Source organism: Nerophis ophidion, linkage group LG28 (assembly GCF_033978795.1).
Source record: "Nerophis ophidion isolate RoL-2023_Sa linkage group LG28, RoL_Noph_v1.0, whole genome shotgun sequence".
Classification (NCBI taxonomy): Eukaryota; Metazoa; Chordata; class Actinopteri; order Syngnathiformes; family Syngnathidae; genus Nerophis; species Nerophis ophidion.
This window is the reverse complement of record NC_084638.1, coordinates 29,849,566-29,869,683: the sequence shown is the minus strand read 5'-3', so window position 1 is coordinate 29,869,683 and position 20,118 is coordinate 29,849,566. Positions and strand designations below refer to the sequence as shown.

Genomic DNA, 20,118 nt, shown 5'->3' with positions numbered 1-20,118 from the left:
CACTAAAATTTTAAAAATAAGTCAAATTATTATTATTATTTAATGCTTACAGTAAATCTATATCAACTTGAGGTTGATATAAAGTCAAACAAATAAGGTTTTATGCCTTTTCTGTCAAAGACAACATTGTTTTTTATAGTAAAACTGAAATATGCAGTAATTAGATGGTTAGATAGTACTTTATTGATTCCTTCAGGAGTGTTCACTAAAATTTTAAAAATAAGTCAAATTATTATTATTATTTAATGCTTACAGTAAATCTATATCAACTTGAGGTTGATATAAAGTCAAACAAATAAGGTTTTATGCCTTTTCTGTCAAAGACAACTTTGTTTTTTATAGTAAAACTGAAATATGCAGTAATTAGATGGATAGATAGTACTTTATTGATTCCTTCAGGAGAGTTCCTTTATTTAGCAATTAAAGCCCTCAAAGATCAATAATGCAGGACACCATTGATTTTAATTATTTAATATTTTTCTAGTAATCACAGTGAAAAGTTAAATAAAATCCTACTAAATATATTTGAGATCCAAAATGTTCCCCACTCATAAAGTGATACATTTTTATTAGTTTTTTGTTTTTTTTGCTTTTAACACTTAAATTTCTTCCGATATATCTGTCGATTTTAAGTTTGAACTATTATTTTGTTTGTTTTATGTTCTTTTGTCAAAACGTTGATGTTTTTATACGGCAACCACCCAACATATGCAATATTTTTTCCACATCAAACATTTTAAAGTGATAATTTCTAAACAATATTTCATTATAACATACATTTTTTTGTCCTTTTTTTTTTTTTGAGCAATGGAAAAAAAAAGAAAATAAACACAAAAGGGAAAAAAAAACTGCCTGCATGGCAGCTTCGCGTCAACTTTTTCCTCATCAGATTTCACCTCATTCCACTTTAAAAAAAAAAATGTTTTTGTTAATTTTTGCAATACTATCAATTTTGCAATTTTTGCAGAATGTAAACGATTAGCTGCGGGTCGCACTTTGGACACCCCTGATTATATTATTCAAACTCAAAGCACTTCAAAAAACACTCAAGGCGAAGGAACAGCTTTACGCAGGAAACTGCCATGACTTGGACTATGGTTTGGTTTGTTTTCCCGTGGTGCAAAGCGATTGGACCGGACACGACGCGAAGGTAATGACATATTTCAATTTTACTATAAAGCAGAACAAACAAAAGGCGCTCTCAGCGGATGTTCAAAACTTGGCTATGAAAACAAAAACTTGCACTAAAGCAAAACTATGGACATAAAACAAAACTTGCACTATGGCATGAATAACAAAAAAAATTACTTGGAACGGAAAAGGAACATGGATCTTCGGCATGGATAACAAGGGTGTGTTGAGGGTTAGTCGAAGGTTATGTCGCCAGGCTGACTGCCTGGCAACTACAGGCTTAAATAGGTGCAGTGATGACAGGTGCGTGAGTCGTGAACACATAACAGGTGAAAAATGATGGGTTGGCATGGTGAGAAAACAAACAAGAGTGCCCAATGAATCCAAAACAAAACAGAACGTGACCACAAAACATGACAGAAACAAAAGCTAAGACTTAGCATAAACTATAGACATGAAACATGAAACTAAAAACATGAAAAAAATCTCAATGAACTGTGGCTTGAAACAAATAGCCAGAACTATGGACATGAAACAAAAAGACTTAATGGACACGGCATGAATCGAACAGCATGATCTATGGCAAGAAAAGTCAAAACAGGCTTAAATAATAGTCTCTGATTAGAGCAGGTGCGTGATCCAAACACGAGAGAGGTGAAACTAATTAGTCGTCATGGAAACTAAAAGGGCTTCACGGTGACATTACGAAGTTCCTGCAGTCCTGGGTTCAAATCCAGGCTCGGGATCTTCCTGTGTGGAGTTTGCATGTTCTCTCCGTGAATGCGTGGGTTCCCTCTGGGTACTCCGGCCTCCTCCCACTTCCAAAGACATGCACCTGGGGATAGGTTGATTGGCAACACTAAATTGGCCCTAGTGTGTGAATGTGAGTGTGAACGTTGTCTGTCTATCTGTGTTGGCCCTGCGATGAGGTGCCGACTTGTCCAGGGTGTACCCCGCCTTCCGCCCGATTGTAGCTGAGATAGGCGCCAGCGCCCCCCACGACCCCAAAAGGGAATAAGCGGTAGAAAATGGATGGATGGATGGAAACTAAAACCAACAAGGGAGCGCAAACAGGAACTAATGGAGTCCAAAAACTAACAAAAAATAATAAAACATAATTCAGACCACAGAACATGACACCTTGACTCACATATGAGACAGCATGGAAAATACACTGCTGTTGTTATCAGTTTACTCATACAAAGTTACACAATAATACCAAAAGTATTTGGCCACCTGCTTTGTGTCGTGACGGGGGGGGGGGGGGGTCGCAGCTTGTTGCGAGGATTGTTCTCCCGGGATGCAATTTGACTATGCTGGACAAGGCTTGAAGGTAGGAACATTATTTAATTATTCGAACTCAAAATACGCAGGAAACTGTCATGACTGGGACTATGGTGTGGTTTGACACCTTGACTCACATATGAACTTGAAGTGCTATTCCATTCCTAACCCGTAGGGTTCAATATGATGTGGGTCCACCTTTTGCAGCTATTACAGCTTCATCTCTTCTGGAAAGGCTGTCCAAAAGGTTTTTTTTTATTTTTGTATTATTAAATCAACATAAAAAACAAAATATACACTTACAATTAGTGCACCAACCCCAAAAAAAGCTCCCTACCCCATTTACACTCATTCACACAAAAGGGTTGTTTCTTTCTGTTATTAATATTCTGGTTCCTACAATATAGAACATAATAGTCTGCAAGGGATACAGTCGGTAAGCACACACGAATAGTACTAACCTTTAACAGTTAATTTTACTCATTTTCATTAATTACTCGTTTCTATGTAATTGTTTTAATATTGTTTTACTTTCTTTTTTATTCAGGAAAATGTTTCTAATGTATTTATCTTATTTTATTTGTCAAAACGTGGACTACGGTGTGGTTTGTTTTCCCGTAGTGCAAAGCGATTGGAGCGGACACGGCGTGAAGGTAAGGACATCTTTTAATGAATAACTCAAAAAAGGTACAAACGAAAAGCGCTCACAGAGGAGGTACAAAAACTTGGCCCTTAAAAAACTTGCACTAAGACAAAACTATGGACGTAAAACATAACTTGCACTATGGCATGAATAACGAACGGGCGTCGGGAAAGGAACGTGGATCATCAGCATGGATAGGGTGCATAGGAGGCGATGGAGGGTGATGTCGCCAGGCTGACTGCCTGGCAACTACAGGCTTAAATAGGTGCAGCGATTAATAGGTGCATGAGTCCAAATGAACGAGGTGCGTGACATGACAGGTGCAAACTAATTGGTAGTCATGGTGGCAAAAACAAACAAGAGTGCACAATGACCGGAACTAATGGAGTCAAATACAAAATAGAACATAACTAACTAGAACTTAATCACAAACATTATTTTTTACACTGGTCTTTCCCTGTCTGACCACCCGACCGGGCATGAATAACGAACGGGCGTCGGGAAAGGAACGTGGACCATCAGCATGGATAGGGTGCGTAGGAGGAGATGGAGTGTGATTTCGCCAGGCTGACTGCCTGGCAACTACAGGCTTAAATAGGTGCAGTGATTAACAAGTGCATGAGTCCAAATGAACCAGGTGCATGAAAGGACAGGTGCGAACTAATTGGTAGTCATGGTGGCAAAAACAAACAAGAGTGCAAAATGACCGGAACTAATAAGGTCAAAAACAAAATAACTAAACAGAACATGATCACGAACACATGACATTATTTTTATTTTTTAAACTGGTCTTTCCCTGTCTGACCACCTGACCGGGCATGAATAACGAACGGGCGTCGGGAAAGGAACGTGGACCATCAGCATGGATAGGGTGCGTAGGAGGCGATGGAGGGCGATGTCGCCAGGCTGACTGCCTGGCAACTACAGGCTTAAATAGGTGCAGCGATTAATAGGTGCATGAGTCCAAATAAACCAGGTGCGTGACATGACAGGTGCAAACTAATTGGTAGTCATGGTGGCAAAAACAAACGAGTGCACAATGACCGGAACTAATGGAGTCAAATACAAAATAGAACATAACTAACTAGAACTTAATCACAAACATTATTTTTACACTGGTCTTTCCCTGTCTGACCACCTGGCCGGGCATGAATAACGAACGGGCGTCGGGAAAGGAACGTGGACCATCAGCATGGATAGGGTGCGTAGGAGGCGATGGAGGGTGATGTCGCCAGGCTAACTGCCTGGCAACTACAGGCTTAAATAGGTGCAGCGATTAACAGGTGCATGAGTCCAAATGAACCAGGTGCGTGACATGACAGGTGCAAACTAATTGGTAGTAATGGTGGCAAAAACAAACAAGAGTGCACAATGACCGGAACTAATGGAGTCAAATACAAAATAGAACATAACTAACTAGAACTTAATCACAAACATTATTTTTTACACTGGTCTTTCCCTGTCTGACCACCTGGCCGGGCATGAATAACGAACGGGCGTCGGGAAAGGAACGTGGACCATCAGCATGGATAGGGTGCGTAGGAGGCGATGGAGAGTGATGTCGCCAGGCTGACTGCCTGGCAACTACAGGCTTAAATAGGTGCAGCGATTAACAGGTGCATGAGTCCAAATAAGCCAGTTGCGTGACATGACAGGTGCAAACTAATTGGTAGTCATGGTGGCAAAAACAAACAAGAGTGCACAATGACCGGCACTAATGGAGTCAAATACAAAATAGAACATAACTAACCAGAACATGATCACAAACACATTTTTTTTACACTGGTCTTTCCCTGTCTGACCACCCGACCGGGCATGAATAACGAACGGGCGTCGGGAAAGGAACGTGGATCATCAGCATGGATAGGGTGCGTAGGAGGAGATGGAGTGTGATTTCGCCAGGCTGACTGCCTGGCAACCACAGGCTTAAATAGGTGCAGCGATTAACAAGTGCATGAGTCCAAATGAACCAGGTGCATTAAAGGACAGGTGCAAACTAATTGGTAGTCATGGTGGCAAAAACAAACAAGAGTGCAAAATGACCGGAACTAATGAAGTCAAAAACAAAATAACTAAACAGAACATGATCACGAACACATGACATTATTTTTATTTTTTAAACTGGTGTTTCCCTGTCTGACCACCTGGCCGGGCATGAATAACGAACGGGCGTCGGGAAAGGAACGTGGACCATCAGCATGGATAGGGTGCATAGGAGGCGATGGAGGGTGATGTCGCCAGGCTGACTGCCTGGCAACTACAGGCTTAAATAGGTGCAGCGATTAATAGGTGCATGAGTCCAAATGAACCAGGTGCGTGACATGACAGGTGCAAACTAATTGGTAGTCAGGGTGGCAAAAACAAACAAGAGTGCACAATGACCGGAACTAATGGAGTCAAATACAAAATAGAACATAACTAACCAGAACATGATCACAAACACATTTTTTTTACACTGGTCTTTCCCTGTCTGACCACCTGACCGGGCATGAATAACGAACAGGCGTTGGGAAAGGAACGTGGACCATCAGCATGGATAGGGTGCATTGGAGGTGATGGAGGGTGATGTCGCCAGGCTGACTGCCTGGCAACTACAGGCTTAAATAGGTGCAGTGATTAACAGGTGCATGAGTCCAAATGAACCAGGTGCATGAAATGACAGGTGCGAACTAATTGGTAGTCATGGTGGCAAAAACAAACAAGAGTGCAAAATGACCGGAACTAATGAAGTCAAAAACAAAATAACTAAACAGAACATGATCACGAACACATGACATTATTTTTATTTTTTAAACTGGTCTTTCCCTGTCTGACCACCTGGCCGGGCATGAATAACGAACGGGCATCGGGAAAGGAACGTGGACCATCAGCATGGATAGGGTGCATAGGAGGCGATGGAGGGTGATGTCGCCAGGCTGACTGCCTGGCAACTACAGGCTTAAATAGGTGCAGCGATTAACAGGTGCATGAGTCCAAATGAACCAGGTGCGTGACATGACAGGTGCAAACTAATTGGTAGTCATGGTGGCAAAAACAAACAAGAGTGCACAATGACCGGCACTAATGGAGTCAAATACAAAATAGAACATAACTAACTAGAACTTAATCACAAACATTATTTTTTACACTGGTCTTTCCCTGTCTGACCACCCGACCGGGCATGAATAACGAACGGGCGTCGGGAAAGGAACGTGGACCATCAGCATGGATAGGGTGCGTAGGAGGCGATGGAGGGTGATGTCGCCAGGCTAACTGCCTGGCAACTACAGGCTTAAATAGGTGCAGCGATTAACAGGTGCATGAGTCCAAATGAACCAGGTGCATGAAAGGACAGGTGCGAACTAATTGGTAGTCATGGTGGCAAAAACAAACAAGAGTGCAAAATGACCGGAACTAATGAAGTCAAAAACAAAGTAACTAAACAGAACATGATCACGAACACATGACATTATTTTTATTTTTTAAACTGGTCTTTCCCTGTCTGACCACCTGACCGGGCATGAATAACGAACGGGCGTCGGGAAAGGAACGTGGACCATCAGCATGGATAGGGTGCGTAGGAGGCGATGGAGGGTGATGTCGCCAGGCTGACTGCCTGGCAACTACAGGCTTAAATAGGTGCAGTGATTAACAAGTGCATGAGTCCAAATGAACCAGGTGCATGAAAGGACAGGTGCGAACTAATTGGTAGTCATGGTGGCAAAAACAAACAAGAGTGCAAAATGACCGGAACTAATGAAGTCAAAAACAAAATAACTAAACAGAACATGATCACGAACACATGACATTATTTTTATTTTTTAAACTGGTCTTTCCCTGTCTGACCACCTGACCGGGCATGAATAACGAACGGGCGTCGGGAAAGGAACGTGGACCATCAGCATGGATAGGGTGCGTAGGAGGCGATGGAGGGTGATGTCGCCAGGCTGACTGCCTGGCAACTACAGGCTTAAATAGGTGCAGCGATTAACAGGTGCATGAGTCCAAATGAACCAGTTGCGTGACATGACAGGTGCAAACTAATTGGTAATCATGGTGGCAAAAACAAACAAGAGTGCACAATGACCGGCACTAATGGAGTCAAATACAAAATAGAACATAAATAACCAGAACATGATCACAAACACATTTTTTTTACACTGGTCTTTCCCTGTCTGACCACCCGACCGGGCATGAATAACGAACGGGCGTCGGGAAAGGAACGTGGACCATCAGCATGGATAGGGTGCGTAGGAGGCGATGGAGGGTGATGTCGCCAGGCTGACTGCCTGGCAACTACAGGCTTAAATAGGTGCAGCGTTTAACAGGTGCATGAGTCCAAATGAACCAGGTGCGTGACATGACAGGTGCAAACTAATTGGTAGCAATGGTGGCAAAAACAAACAAGAGTGCACAATGACCGGAACTAATGGAGTCAAAAACTAAAAACATAAGTAACCAGAACTTGATCACAAACACAATTTTTTTACACTAGTCTTTCCCTGTCTGACCACCTGACCGGGCATGAATAACGAACAGGCGTTGGGAAAGGAACGTGGATCATCAGCATGGATAGGGTGCGTTGGAGGTGATGGAGGGTGATGTCGCCAGGCTGACTGCCTGGCAACTACAGGCTTAAATAGGTGCAGCGATTAACAGGTGCATGAGTCCAAATGAACCAGGTGCATGAAATGACAGGTGCGAACTAATTGGTAGTCATGGTGGCAAAAACAAACAAGAGTGCACAATGACCGGCACTAATGGAGTCAAATACAAAATAGAACATAACTAACCAGAACATGATCACAAACACATTTTTTTTACACTGGTCTTTCCCTGTCTGACCACCTGACCGGGCATGAATAACGAACGGGCGTCGGGAAAGGAACGTGGACCATCAGCATGGATAGGGTGCGTAGGAGGCGATGGAGGGTGATGTCGCCAGGCTGACTGCCTGGCAACTACAGGCTTAAATAGGTGCAGCGATTAACAGGTGCATGAGTCCAAATGAACCAGGTGCGTGACATGACAGGTGCAAACTAATTGGTAGTCATGGTGGCAAAAACAAACAAGAGTGCACAATGGAGTCAAATACAAAATAGAACATAAATAACCAGAACATTATCACAAACACATGACATTATTTTATTATTATTTTTTTTAAACAGGTCTTTCCCTGTCTGACCACCTGACCGGGCAAAGAAGATGCTAGAACTACTTCACCCGGCTCCTATTAATGTGAAGGTGTACTCCGAGTTCCTCCCGGATGACGGAGCGCCTTACCCAGTCCGTAAGGTAGAGCCGTGTTCTCGTCCTTTTGCTCACTATCCTAAGCTCAGGGCTCAAGTTGAGCGTAGGAACGTCGATCTTCAGGTAAATTGAGAGCTTTGCCTTTTGGCTCAGCTCGGACCGACGCAGAGTCAACATTAATGTGGACGCCGCACAAATCCATCCCTCTCTCATAGACAACACTCGAAGATTCTTGAACTCCTCCACTTGGGTCAGGATCTAATCCCCAACCTAGAGATGGTATTCCACCTCAGAGCCGGACGTGGAGGTGCTAATTTACCGCTCTAATTTTTGTTCCAAGCACAAAATCCGATCATTATCGCATTGTAAATATCCCAATAATGATTAATAACTAAAAAAAAACTAACCTTCTCGAGCTCCTCGCTGACCAGTCGTCCATCTCGGTCCATGTCCAGGTATTTGAACATGGTCTCCGCCAGCACCCTCTTCTCATCCATGTTCCTCTGCTGGTTCCACTCGCCGGCGTTCCGGGCCGTGGTCTTCATGTCCATCAGCGTGCTCTTCAGACGGTTGTACTCTGACATGGTGCAAGCGTTGCCTGACATGCAAAAAAACAACAACACAAGCGACTGAATGAGGGGTCTCACTCATTGCAAATAAACCTTAACTACAAACTCCGTTTCCATAGGAGTTGGGAAATTGTGTTAGATGTAAATATAAACGGAACACAATGATATGCAAATCCTTTTCAACCCATATTCAATTGAATGCACTACAAAGACAACATATTTGATGTTCAAACTCATAAACTTCATATATTTTTTTGCAAATAATAATTAACTTAGAATTTCATGGCTGCAACATGTGCCAAAGTAGTTGGGAAAGGGCATGTTCACCACTGTGTTGCATCACATTTTCTTTTAACAACACTCAATAAACGTTTGGGAACTGAGAAAACTAATTGTTGAAGCTTTGAAAGTGGAATTCCGTCCCATTTTTGTTTTATGTAGAGCTTCAGTCGTTCAACAGTCCGGGGTCTCCGCTGTCGTATTTTACGCTTTAAAATGCGCCACACATTTTCGATGGGAGACAGGTCTGGACTGCAGAAGTACCCGCTCTCTTTTTTTACGAAGCCACGCTGTCGTAACACGTGCTGAATGTGGCTTTGCATTGTCTTGCTGAAATAAGCAGGGGCGTCCATGAAAAAGACGGCTCTTAGATGGCAGCATATGTGGTTCCAAAACCTGTATGTACCTTTCAGCATTAATGGTGCCTTCACAGATGTGTAAGTTACCCATGCCTTGGGCACTCATGCACCCCCATACCATTTGGCTTTTGAACTTTGCATCGATAACAGTCTGGATGGTTCGCTTCCCCTATGCTCCGGATGACACGATGTCGAATATTTCCAAAAACAATTTGAAATGTAGACTCGTCAGACCACATAACACTTTTCCACTTTGCATCAGTCCATCTTAGATGATCTCGGGCCCAGAAAAGCCGGCGGCGTTTCTGGATGTTGTTGATAAATGGCTTTCGCTTTGCATAGTAGAGCTTTAACTTGCACTTACAGATGTAGCGACCAACTGTACTTCGTGACAGCGGTTTTCTGAAGTGTTCCTGAGCCCATGTGGTGGTCCGTGTAGCATATTCGACTGAACATGGGTTGAAAATGTATTCTGTTTATATTTTCATCTAACACAATTTCCCAACTCATATGGAAACAGGGTTGGTATTATAATCATCAATCAATCAATGTTTACTTATATGGCCCTAAATCAGGAGTGTCTCAAAGGGCTGCACAAGCCACAGTGACATCCTCGACTCAGATCTCACATCAGGGCAAAGAAAAACTCAACCCAATATGACAATGAGAAACCTCGGAGGGGACCGCAGATGTGTTAAGCAATGTCAGATGGAACAAAAATTGAGCTGTTTGGCCACGATACCCAGCAATATGTTTGGAGGAGAAAAGGTGAGGCCTTTAATCCCAGGAACACCACACCTACCGTCAAGCATGGTGGTGGTAGTATCATGCTTTAGGCCTGTTTTGCTGCCAATGGAACTGGTGCTTTACAGAGACTAAATGGGACAAGGAAAAAGGAAGATTACGTCCAAATTCTTCAGGACAAGCTAAAATCCTCAGCCCGGAGGTTGGGTCTTGGGCGCGGTTGGGTGTTCCAACAGGACAATGACCCCAAACACATGTCAAAAGTGGTATGGCTAAATCCGGCTAGAATGAAGTTTTTAGTCCTGACTCAAACCTGTGGACAATGCTGAAGAAACAAGTCCATGTCAGATGGACAGCAGTTGATCGCGTGCGCTTGCATTTATTTTGCAGACTCCGCCAGCTTCTCCAATGAATTAGCGGTAATCCCATGAAGACAAAAGGTAAACACGGACATTAGGAGCCTCTCAAGATGCTTTTGTTGTTGTGACGGGATTACCTTCTCATCGCCAGCAGATGTCAGCTCTTCATTCGCCCCCCCGCCAGGATGTTATGGGGCGGGAGGGTTAAAGAGGCCACCAATTATAATCGCCCGCGCTTTTCCGAATCAATTACGGGAGCCAAACGTGTCCGCCGCATGCCGGGACTCGATAGTGTCACAGTAAATAAAACGCCGGGCGTCGGCGGGGGGGAATGTTTTCCACCGGTGTCAGTCATCTTTTCATGCTTCCACTAAAGCTTCCTGACGTCCACGCCCCCTCCTAATCCCGGCTGGCGGCGCCGTAACTTCCGACGCTAATCATTGCCGAGCAATAATGGGAGTTTAACAGTTGGAGGCGGACTTAGAGAGGTGTCACAGGTTCAAACCCCGCCTCCCGCTGTTCCCGTTAAACATGCGCATATCTTTACGGGTACGTGCACGCTCGCTGACAAACAAAAGGTTTCCCTGCTGTGAATCAAGCTCAGGGTGACCTGCTATCAAATCAGCCGTGACCTCAGAGCACCGCATGCCTGCCTTTTGGCAAAATATGCTTTGTGTGCACTTTTGGAGTCGACAAAACAGCTTGTAGTTCATGTTTTACACTTCAAAACATGATTTTTTTGACCACAAACGGAAGGCATGCTAACATGGTTTAGCGGGGTTTTACTCTAAAACTGCCAATAAAGTAGGAAAGTGGATCATGCTAACTCGCTTATACGTTAAAAAAAAAATGTTTTTCATATTTTACAGTTGAAAATAACACAATAACGTACTTTTACCACAAAACTGAGGGCATGCTAACATGGTTTAGCGGGTTTTTACTCTAAAACTGCCAATGAAGTAGGAAAGTGGATCATGCTAACTCGCTTATACGTTAAAATTTTTTTTTTTCATATTTTACAGTTGAAAATAACACAATAACGTACTTTTACCACAAAACTGAGGGCATGCTAACAAGGTTTAGCGGGTTTTTACTCTAAAACTGCCAATAAAGCAGGAAAGTGGATCATGCTAACTCGCTTATACGTTAAAAAAAAATGTTTTACATATTTTACAGTTGAAAATAACACAATAACGTACATTTACCACAAAACTGAGGGCATGCTAACATGGTTTAGCGGGTTTTTACTCTAAAACTGCCAATAAAGTAGGAAAGTGGATCATGCTTACTCGCTTATACGTTAAAAAAAAATGTTTTTCATATTTTACAGTTGAAAATAACACAATAACGTACTTTTACCACAAAACTGAGGGCATGCTAACATGGTTTAGCGGGTTTTTACTCTAAAACTGACAATAAAGTAGGAAAGTGGATCATGCTAACTCGCTTATACGTTAAAAAAAAATGTTTTTCATATTTTACAGTTGAAAATAACACAATAACGTACTTTTACCACAAAACTGAGGGCATGCTAACATGGTTTAGCGGGTTTTTACTCTAAAACTGCCAATAAAGTAGGAAAGTGGATCATGCTAACTCGCTTATACGTTAAAAAAAAAATGTTTTTCATATTTTACAGTTGAAAATAACACAATAACGTACTTTTACCACAAAACTGAGGGCATGCTAACATGGTTTAGCGGGGTTTTACTCTAAAACTGCCAATAAAGTAAGAAAGTGGATCATGCTAACTCGCTTATACGTTAAAAAAAAAATGTTTTTCATATTTTACAGTTGAAAATAACACAATAACGTACTTTTACCACAAAACTGAGGGCATGCTAACATGGTTTAGCGGGTTTTTACTCTAAAACTGCCAATAAAGTAGGAAAGTGGATCATGCTAACTCGCTTATACGTTAAAAAAAAAATGTTTTTCATATTTTACAGTTGAAAATAACACAATAACGTACTTTTACCACAAAACTGAGGGCATGCTAACATGGTTTAGCGGGTTTTTACTCTAAAACTGCCAATAAAGTAGGAAAGTGGATCATGCTAACTCGCTTATACGTTAAAAAAAAAAATGTTTTTCATATTTTACAGTTGAAAATAACACAATAACGTACTTTTACCACAAAACTGAGGGCATGCTAACATGGTTTAGCGGGTTTTTACTCTAAAACTGCCAATAAAGTAGGAAAGTGGATCATGCTAACTCGCTTATACGTTAAAAAAAAAATGTTTTTCATATTTTACAGTTGAAAATAACACAATAACGTACTTTTACCACAAAACTGAGGGCATGCTAACATGGTTTAGCGGGTTTTTACTCTAAAACTGCCAATAAAGTAGGAAAGTGGATCATGCTAACTCGCTTATACGTTAAAAAAAAAAAGTTTTTCATACTTTACAGTTGAAAATAACACAATAACGTACTTTTACCACAAAACTGAGGGCATGCTAACATGGTTTAGCGGGTTTTTACTCTAAAACTGCCAATAAAGTAGGAAAGTGGATCATGCTAACTCGCTTATACGTTAAAAAAAAAATGTTTTTCATATTTTACAGTTGAAAATAACACAATAACGTACTTTTACCACAAAACTGAGGGCATGCTAACATGGTTCAGCGGGTTTTTACTCTAAAACTGACAATAAAGTAGGAAAGTGGATCATGCTAACTCGCTTATACGTTAAAAAAAAAATGTTTTTCATATTTTACAGTTGAAAATAACACAATAACGTACTTTTACCACAAAACTGAGGGCATGCTAACATGGTTTAGCGGGTTTTTACTCTAAAACTGCCAATAAAGTAGGAAAGTGGATCATGCTAACTCGCTTATACGTTAAAAAAAAATGTTTTTCATATTTTACAGTTGAAAATAACACAATAACGTACTTTTACCACAAAACTGAGGGCATGCTAACATGGTTTAGCGGGTTTTTACTCTAAAACTGCCAATAAAGTAGGAAAGTGGATCATGCTAACTCGCTTATACGTTAAAAAAAAAAAGGTTTTTCATATTTTACAGTTGAAAATAACACAATAACGTACTTTTACCACAAAACTGAGGGCATGCTAACATGGTTTAGCGGGTTTTTACTCTAAAACTGACAATAAAGTAGGAAAGTGGATCATGCTAACTCGCTTATACGTTAAAACAAAAATGTTTTTCATATTTTACAGTTGAAAATAACACAATAACGTACTTTTACCACAAAACTGAGGGCATGCTAACATGGTTTAGCGGGTTTTTACTCTAAAACTGCCAATAAAGTAGGAAAGTGGATCATGCTAACTCGCTTATACGTTAAAAAAAAAATGTTTTTCATATTTTACAGTTGAAAATAACACAATAACGTACTTTTACCACAAAACTGAGGGCATGCTAACATGGTTTAGCGGGTTTTTACTCTAAAACTGCCAATAAAGTAGGAAAGTGGATCATGCTAACTCGCTTATACGTTAAAAAAAAAATGTTTTTCATATTTTACAGTTGAAAATAACACAATAACGTACTTTTACCACAAAACTGAGGGCATGCTAACATGGTTTAGCGGGTTTTTACTCTAAAACTGCCAATAAAGTAGGAAAGTGGATCATGCTAACTCGCTTATACGTTAAAAAAAAAATGTTTTTCATATTTGACAGTTGAAAATAACACAATAACGTACTTTTACCACAAAACTGAGGGCATGCTAACATGGTTTAGCGGGTTTTTACTCTAAAACTGCCAATAAAGTAGGAAAGTGGATCATGCTAACTCGCTTATACGTTAAAAAAAAAATGTTTTTCATATTTTACAGTTGAAAATAACACAATAACGTACTTTTACCACAAAACTGAGGGCATGCTAACATGGTTTAGCGGGTTTTTACTCTAAAACTGCCAATAAAGTAGGAAAGTGGATCATGCTAACTCGCTTATACGTTAAAAAAAAAATGTTTTTCATATTTTACAGTTGAAAATAACACAATAACGTACTTTTACCACAAAACTGAGGGCATGCTAACATGGTTTAGCGGGTTTTTACTCTAAAACTGCCAATAAAGTAGGAAAGTGGATCATGCTAACTCGCTTATACGTTAAAAAAAAAATGTTTTTCATATTTTACAGTTGAAAATAACACAATAACGTACTTTTACCACAAAACTGAGGGCATGCTAACATGTTTTAGCGGGTTTTTACTCTAAAACTGCCAATAAAGTAGGAAAGTGGATCATGCTAACTCGCTTATACGTTAAAAAAAAAATGTTTTTCATATTTTACAGTTGAAAATAACACAATAACGTACTTTTACCACAAAACTGAGGGAATGCTAACATGTTTTAGCGGGTTTTTACTCTAAAACTGCCAATAAAGTAGGAAAGTGGATCATGCTAACTCGCTTATACGTTAAAAAAAAAATGTTTTTCATATTTGACAGTTGAAAATAACACAATAACGTACTTTTACCACAAAACTGAGGGCATGCTAACATGGTTTAGCGGGTTTTTACTCTAAAACTGCCAATAAAGTAGGAAAGTGGATCATGCTAACTCGCTTATACGTTAAAAAAAAAATGTTTTTCATATTTTACAGTTGAAAATAACACAATAACGTACTTTTACCACAAAACTGAGGGCATGCTAACATGGTTTAGCGGGTTTTTACTCTAAAACTGACAATAAAGTAGGAAAGTGGATCATGCTAACTCGCTTATACGTTAAAAAAAAAATGTTTTTCATATTTTACAGTTGAAAATAACACAATAACGTACTTTTACCACAAAACTGAGGGCATGCTAACATGGTTTAGCGGGTTTTTACTCTAAAACTGCCAATAAAGTAGGAAAGTGGATCATGCTAACTCGCTTATACGTTAAAAAAAAAATGTTTTTCATATTTTACAGTTGAAAATAACACAATAACGTACTTTTACCACAAAACTGAGGGCATGCTAACATGGTTTAGCGGGTTTTTACTCTAAAACTGCCAATAAAGTAGGAAAGTGGATCATGCTAACTCGCTTATACGTTAAAAAAAAAATGTTTTTCATATTTTACAGTTGAAAATAACACAATAACGTACTTTTACCACAAAACTGAGGGCATGCTAACATGGTTTAGCGGGTTTTTACTCTAAAACTGCCAATAAAGTAGGAAAGTGGATCATGCTAACTCGCTTATACGTTAAAAAAAAAATGTTTTTCATATTTGACAGTTGAAAATAACACAATAACGTACTTTTACCACAAAACTGAGGGCATGCTAACATGGTTTAGCGGGTTTTTACTCTAAAACTGCCAATAAAGTAGGAAAGTGGATCATGCTAACTCGCTTATACGTTAAAAAAAAAATGTTTTTCATATTTTACAGTTGAAAATAACACAATAACGTACTTTTACCACAAAACTGAGGGCATGCTAACATGGTTTAGCGGGTTTTTACTCTAAAACTGCCAATAAAGTAGGAAAGTGGATCATGCTAACTCGCTTATACGTTAAAAAAAAAATGTTTTTCATATTTTACAGTTGAAAATAACACAATAACGTACTTTTACCACAAAACTGAGGGCATGCTAACATGGTTTAGCGGGTTTTTACTCTAAAACTGCCAATAAAGTAGGAAAGTGGATCATGCTAACTCGCTTATACGTTAAAAAAAAAATGTTTTTCATATTTTACAGTTGAAAATAACACAATAACGTACTTTTACCACAAAACTGAGGGCATGCTAACATGTTTTAGCGGGTTTTTACTCTAAAACTGCCAATAAAGTAGGAAAGTGGATCATGCTAACTCGCTTATACGTTAAAAAAAAAATGTTTTTCATATTTTACAGTTGAAAATAACACAATAACGTACTTTTACCACAAAACTGAGGGAATGCTAACATGTTTTAGCGGGTTTTTACTCTAAAACTGCCAATAAAGTAGGAAAGTGGATCATGCTAACTCGCTTATACGTTAAAAAAAAAATGTTTTTCATATTTTACAGTTGAAAATAACACAATAACGTACTTTTACCACAAAACTGAGGGCATGCTAACATGTTTTAGCGGGTTTTTACTCTAAAACTGCCAATAAAGTAGGAAAGTGGATCATGCTAACTCGCTTATACGTTAAAAAAAAAATGTTTTTCATATTTTACAGTTGAAAATAACACAATAACGTACTTTTACCACAAAACTGAGGGCATGCTAACATGGTTTAGCGGGTTTTTACTCTAAAACTGCCAATAAAGTAGGAAAGTGGATCATGCTAACTCGCTTATACGTTAAAAAAAAAATGTTTTTCATATTTTACAGTTGAAAATAACACAATAACGTACTTTTACCACAAAACTGAGGGCATGCTAACATGGTTTAGCGGTTTTTTACTCTAAAACTGCCAATAAAGTAGGAAAGTGGATCATGCTAACTCGCTTATACGTTAAAAAAAAAATGTTTTTCATATTTTACAGTTGAAAATAACACAATAACGTACTTTTACCACAAAACTGAGGGCATGCTAACATGTTTTAGCGGGTTTTTACTCTAAAACTGCCAATAAAGTAGGAAAGTGGATCATGCTAACTCGCTTATACGTTAAAAAAAAAATGTTTTTCATATTTTACAGTTGAAAATAACACAATAACGTACTTTTACCACAAAACTGAGGGCATGCTAACATGTTTTAGCGGGTTTTTACTCTAAAACTGCCAATAAAGTAGGAAAGTGGATCATGCTAACTCGCTTATACGTTAAAAAAAAAATGTTTTTCATATTTTACAGTTGAAAATAACACAATAACGTACTTTTACCACAAAACTGAGGGCATGCTAACATGTTTTAGCGGGTTTTTACTCTAAAACTGCCAATAAAGTAGGAAAGTGGATCATGCTAACTCGCTTATACGTTAAAAAAAAAATGTTTTTCATATTTTACAGTTGAAAATAACACAATAACGTACTTTTACCACAAAACTGAGGGCATGCTAACATGGTTTAGCGGGTTTTTACTCTAAAACTGCAAATAAAGTAGGAAAGTGGATCATGCTAACTCGCTTATACGTTAAAAAAAAAATGTTTTTCATATTTTACAGTTGAAAATAACACAATAACGTACTTTTACCACAAAACTGAGGGCATGCTAACATGGTTTAGCGGGTTTTTACTCTAAAACTGCCAATAAAGTAGGAAAGTGGATCATGCTAACTCGCTTATACGTTAAAAAAAAAATGTTTTTCATATTTTACAGTTGAAAATAACACAATAACGTACTTTTACCACAAAACTGAGGGCATGCTAACATGGTTTAGCGGGTTTTTACTCTAAAACTGCCAATAAAGTAGGAAAGTGGATCATGCTAACTCGCTAATACGTTAAAAAAAAAATGTTTTTCATATTTTACAGTTGAAAATAACACAATAACGTACTTTTACCACAAAACTGAGGGCATGCTAACATGGTTTAGTGGGTTTTTACTCTAAAACTGCCAATAAAGTAGGAAAGTGGATCATGCTAACTCGCTTATACGTTAAAAAAAAATGTTTTACATATTTTACAGTTGAAAATAACACAATAACGTACTTTTACCACAAAACTGAGGGCATGCTAACATGGTTTAGCGGGTTTTTACTCTAAAACTGCCAATAAAGTAGGAAAGTGGATCATGCTAACTCGCTTATACGTTAAAAAAATTTTTTTTTTCATATTTTACAGTTGAAAATAACACAATAACGTACTTTTACCACAAAACTGAGGGCATGCTAACATGTTTTAGCGGGTTTTTACTTTAAAACTTCCAATTTTTTACAGCTAAAGTAGGAAAGTGGATCATGCTAACTCGCTTATACGTAAAAAAAAAAAAATCGTATTTCATATTTACACTTAAAAATAACACAGGAACATACTTTTTCTACAAACTGAGGTCATGCTAACATGGTTTGGCAGGTTTTTACCCTAAATTACCAATGTTCACCACTATAGAAGGAAAGTGGATATTGCTAATTTGCCAATACGTGAAAAAAAGAGGCACTTTTTTAAGTCTGAAAACAACTTGTAGTTCATGTTTTACACTTCGAAACATGATTTTTTTGACCACAAACGGAAGGCATGCTAACATGGTTTAGCGGGTTTTTACTCTAAAACTGCCAATAAAGTAGGAAAGTGGATCATGCTAACTCGCTTATACGTTAAAAAAAAAATGTTTTTCATATTTTACAGTTGAAAATAACACAATAACGTACTTTTACCACAAAACTGAGGGCATGCTTACATGGTTTAGCGGGTTTTTACTCTAAAACTGCCAATAAAGTAGGAAAGTGGATCATGCTAACTCGCTTATACGTTAAAAAAAAAATGTTTTTCATATTTTACAGTTGAAAATAACACAATAACGTACTTTTACCACAAAACTGAGGGCATGCTAACATGGTTTAGCGGGTTTTTACTCTAAAACTGCCAATAAAGTAGGAAAGTGGATCATGCTAACTCGCTTATACGTTAAAAAAAAATGTTTTTCATATTTTACAGTTGAAAATAACACAATAACGTACTTTTACCACAAAACTGAGGGCATGCTAACATGGTTTAGCGGATTTTTACTCTAAAACTGCCAATAAAGTAGGAAAGTGGATCATGCTAACTCGCTTATACGTTAAAAAAAAAATGTTTTTCATATTTTACAGTTGAAAATAACACAATAACGTACTTTTACCACAAAACTGAGGGCATGCTAACATGGTTTAGCGGGTTTTTACTCTAAAACTGCCAATAAAGTAGGAAAGTGGATCATGCTAACTCGCTTATACGTTTAAAAAAAAATGTTTTTCATATTTTACAGTTGAAAATAACACAATAACGTACTTTTACCACAAAACTGAGGGCATGCTAACATGGTTTAGCGGGTTTTTACTCTAAAACTGACAATAAAGTAGGAAAGTGGATCATGCTAACTCGCTTATACGTTAAAAAAAAAATGTTTTTCATATTTTACAGTTGAAAATAACACAATAACGTACTTTTACCACACAACTGAGGGCATGCTAACATGGTTTAGGGGGTTTTTACTCTAAAACTGCCAATAAAGTAGGAAAGTGGATCATGCTAACTCGCTTATACGTTAAAAAAAAATGTTTTTCATATTTTACAGTTGAAAATAACACAATAACGTACTTTTACCACAAAACTGAGGGCATGCTAACATGGTTTAGCGGGTTTTTACTCTAAAACTGCCAATAAAGTAGGAAAGTGGATCATGCTAACTCGCTTATACGTTAAAAAAAAAATGTTTTTCATATTTTACAGTTGAAAATAACACAATAACGTACTTTTACCACAAAACTGAGGGCATGCTAACATGGTTTAGCGGGTTTTTACTCTAAAACTGCCAATAAAGTAGGAAAGTGGATCATGCTAACTCGCTTATACGTTAAAAAGAAAATGTTTTTCATATTTTACAGTTGAAAATAACACAATAACGTACTTTTACCACAAAACTGAGGGCATGCTAACATGGTTTAGCGGGTTTTTACTCTAAAACTGCCAATAAAGTAGG

At 38.6% G+C, this 20,118-nt stretch overlaps 1 protein-coding gene across 2 annotated transcripts in view; it reads right to left on the bottom strand.

Moving 5' to 3' along the window:
* The window catches only part of fstl4 (follistatin-like 4), a 495,615-nt gene that overhangs the window by 136,827 nt on the left and 338,670 nt on the right, over nucleotides 1–20,118 (bottom strand). For both annotated transcript variants that reach the window (XM_061890530.1, XM_061890531.1), the window contains one exon: nucleotides 8,695–8,885. In XM_061890530.1, coding sequence (XP_061746514.1) covers nucleotides 8,695–8,885 — 191 coding nt within the window. The remainder of the gene's footprint in view (nucleotides 1–8,694; nucleotides 8,886–20,118) is intronic.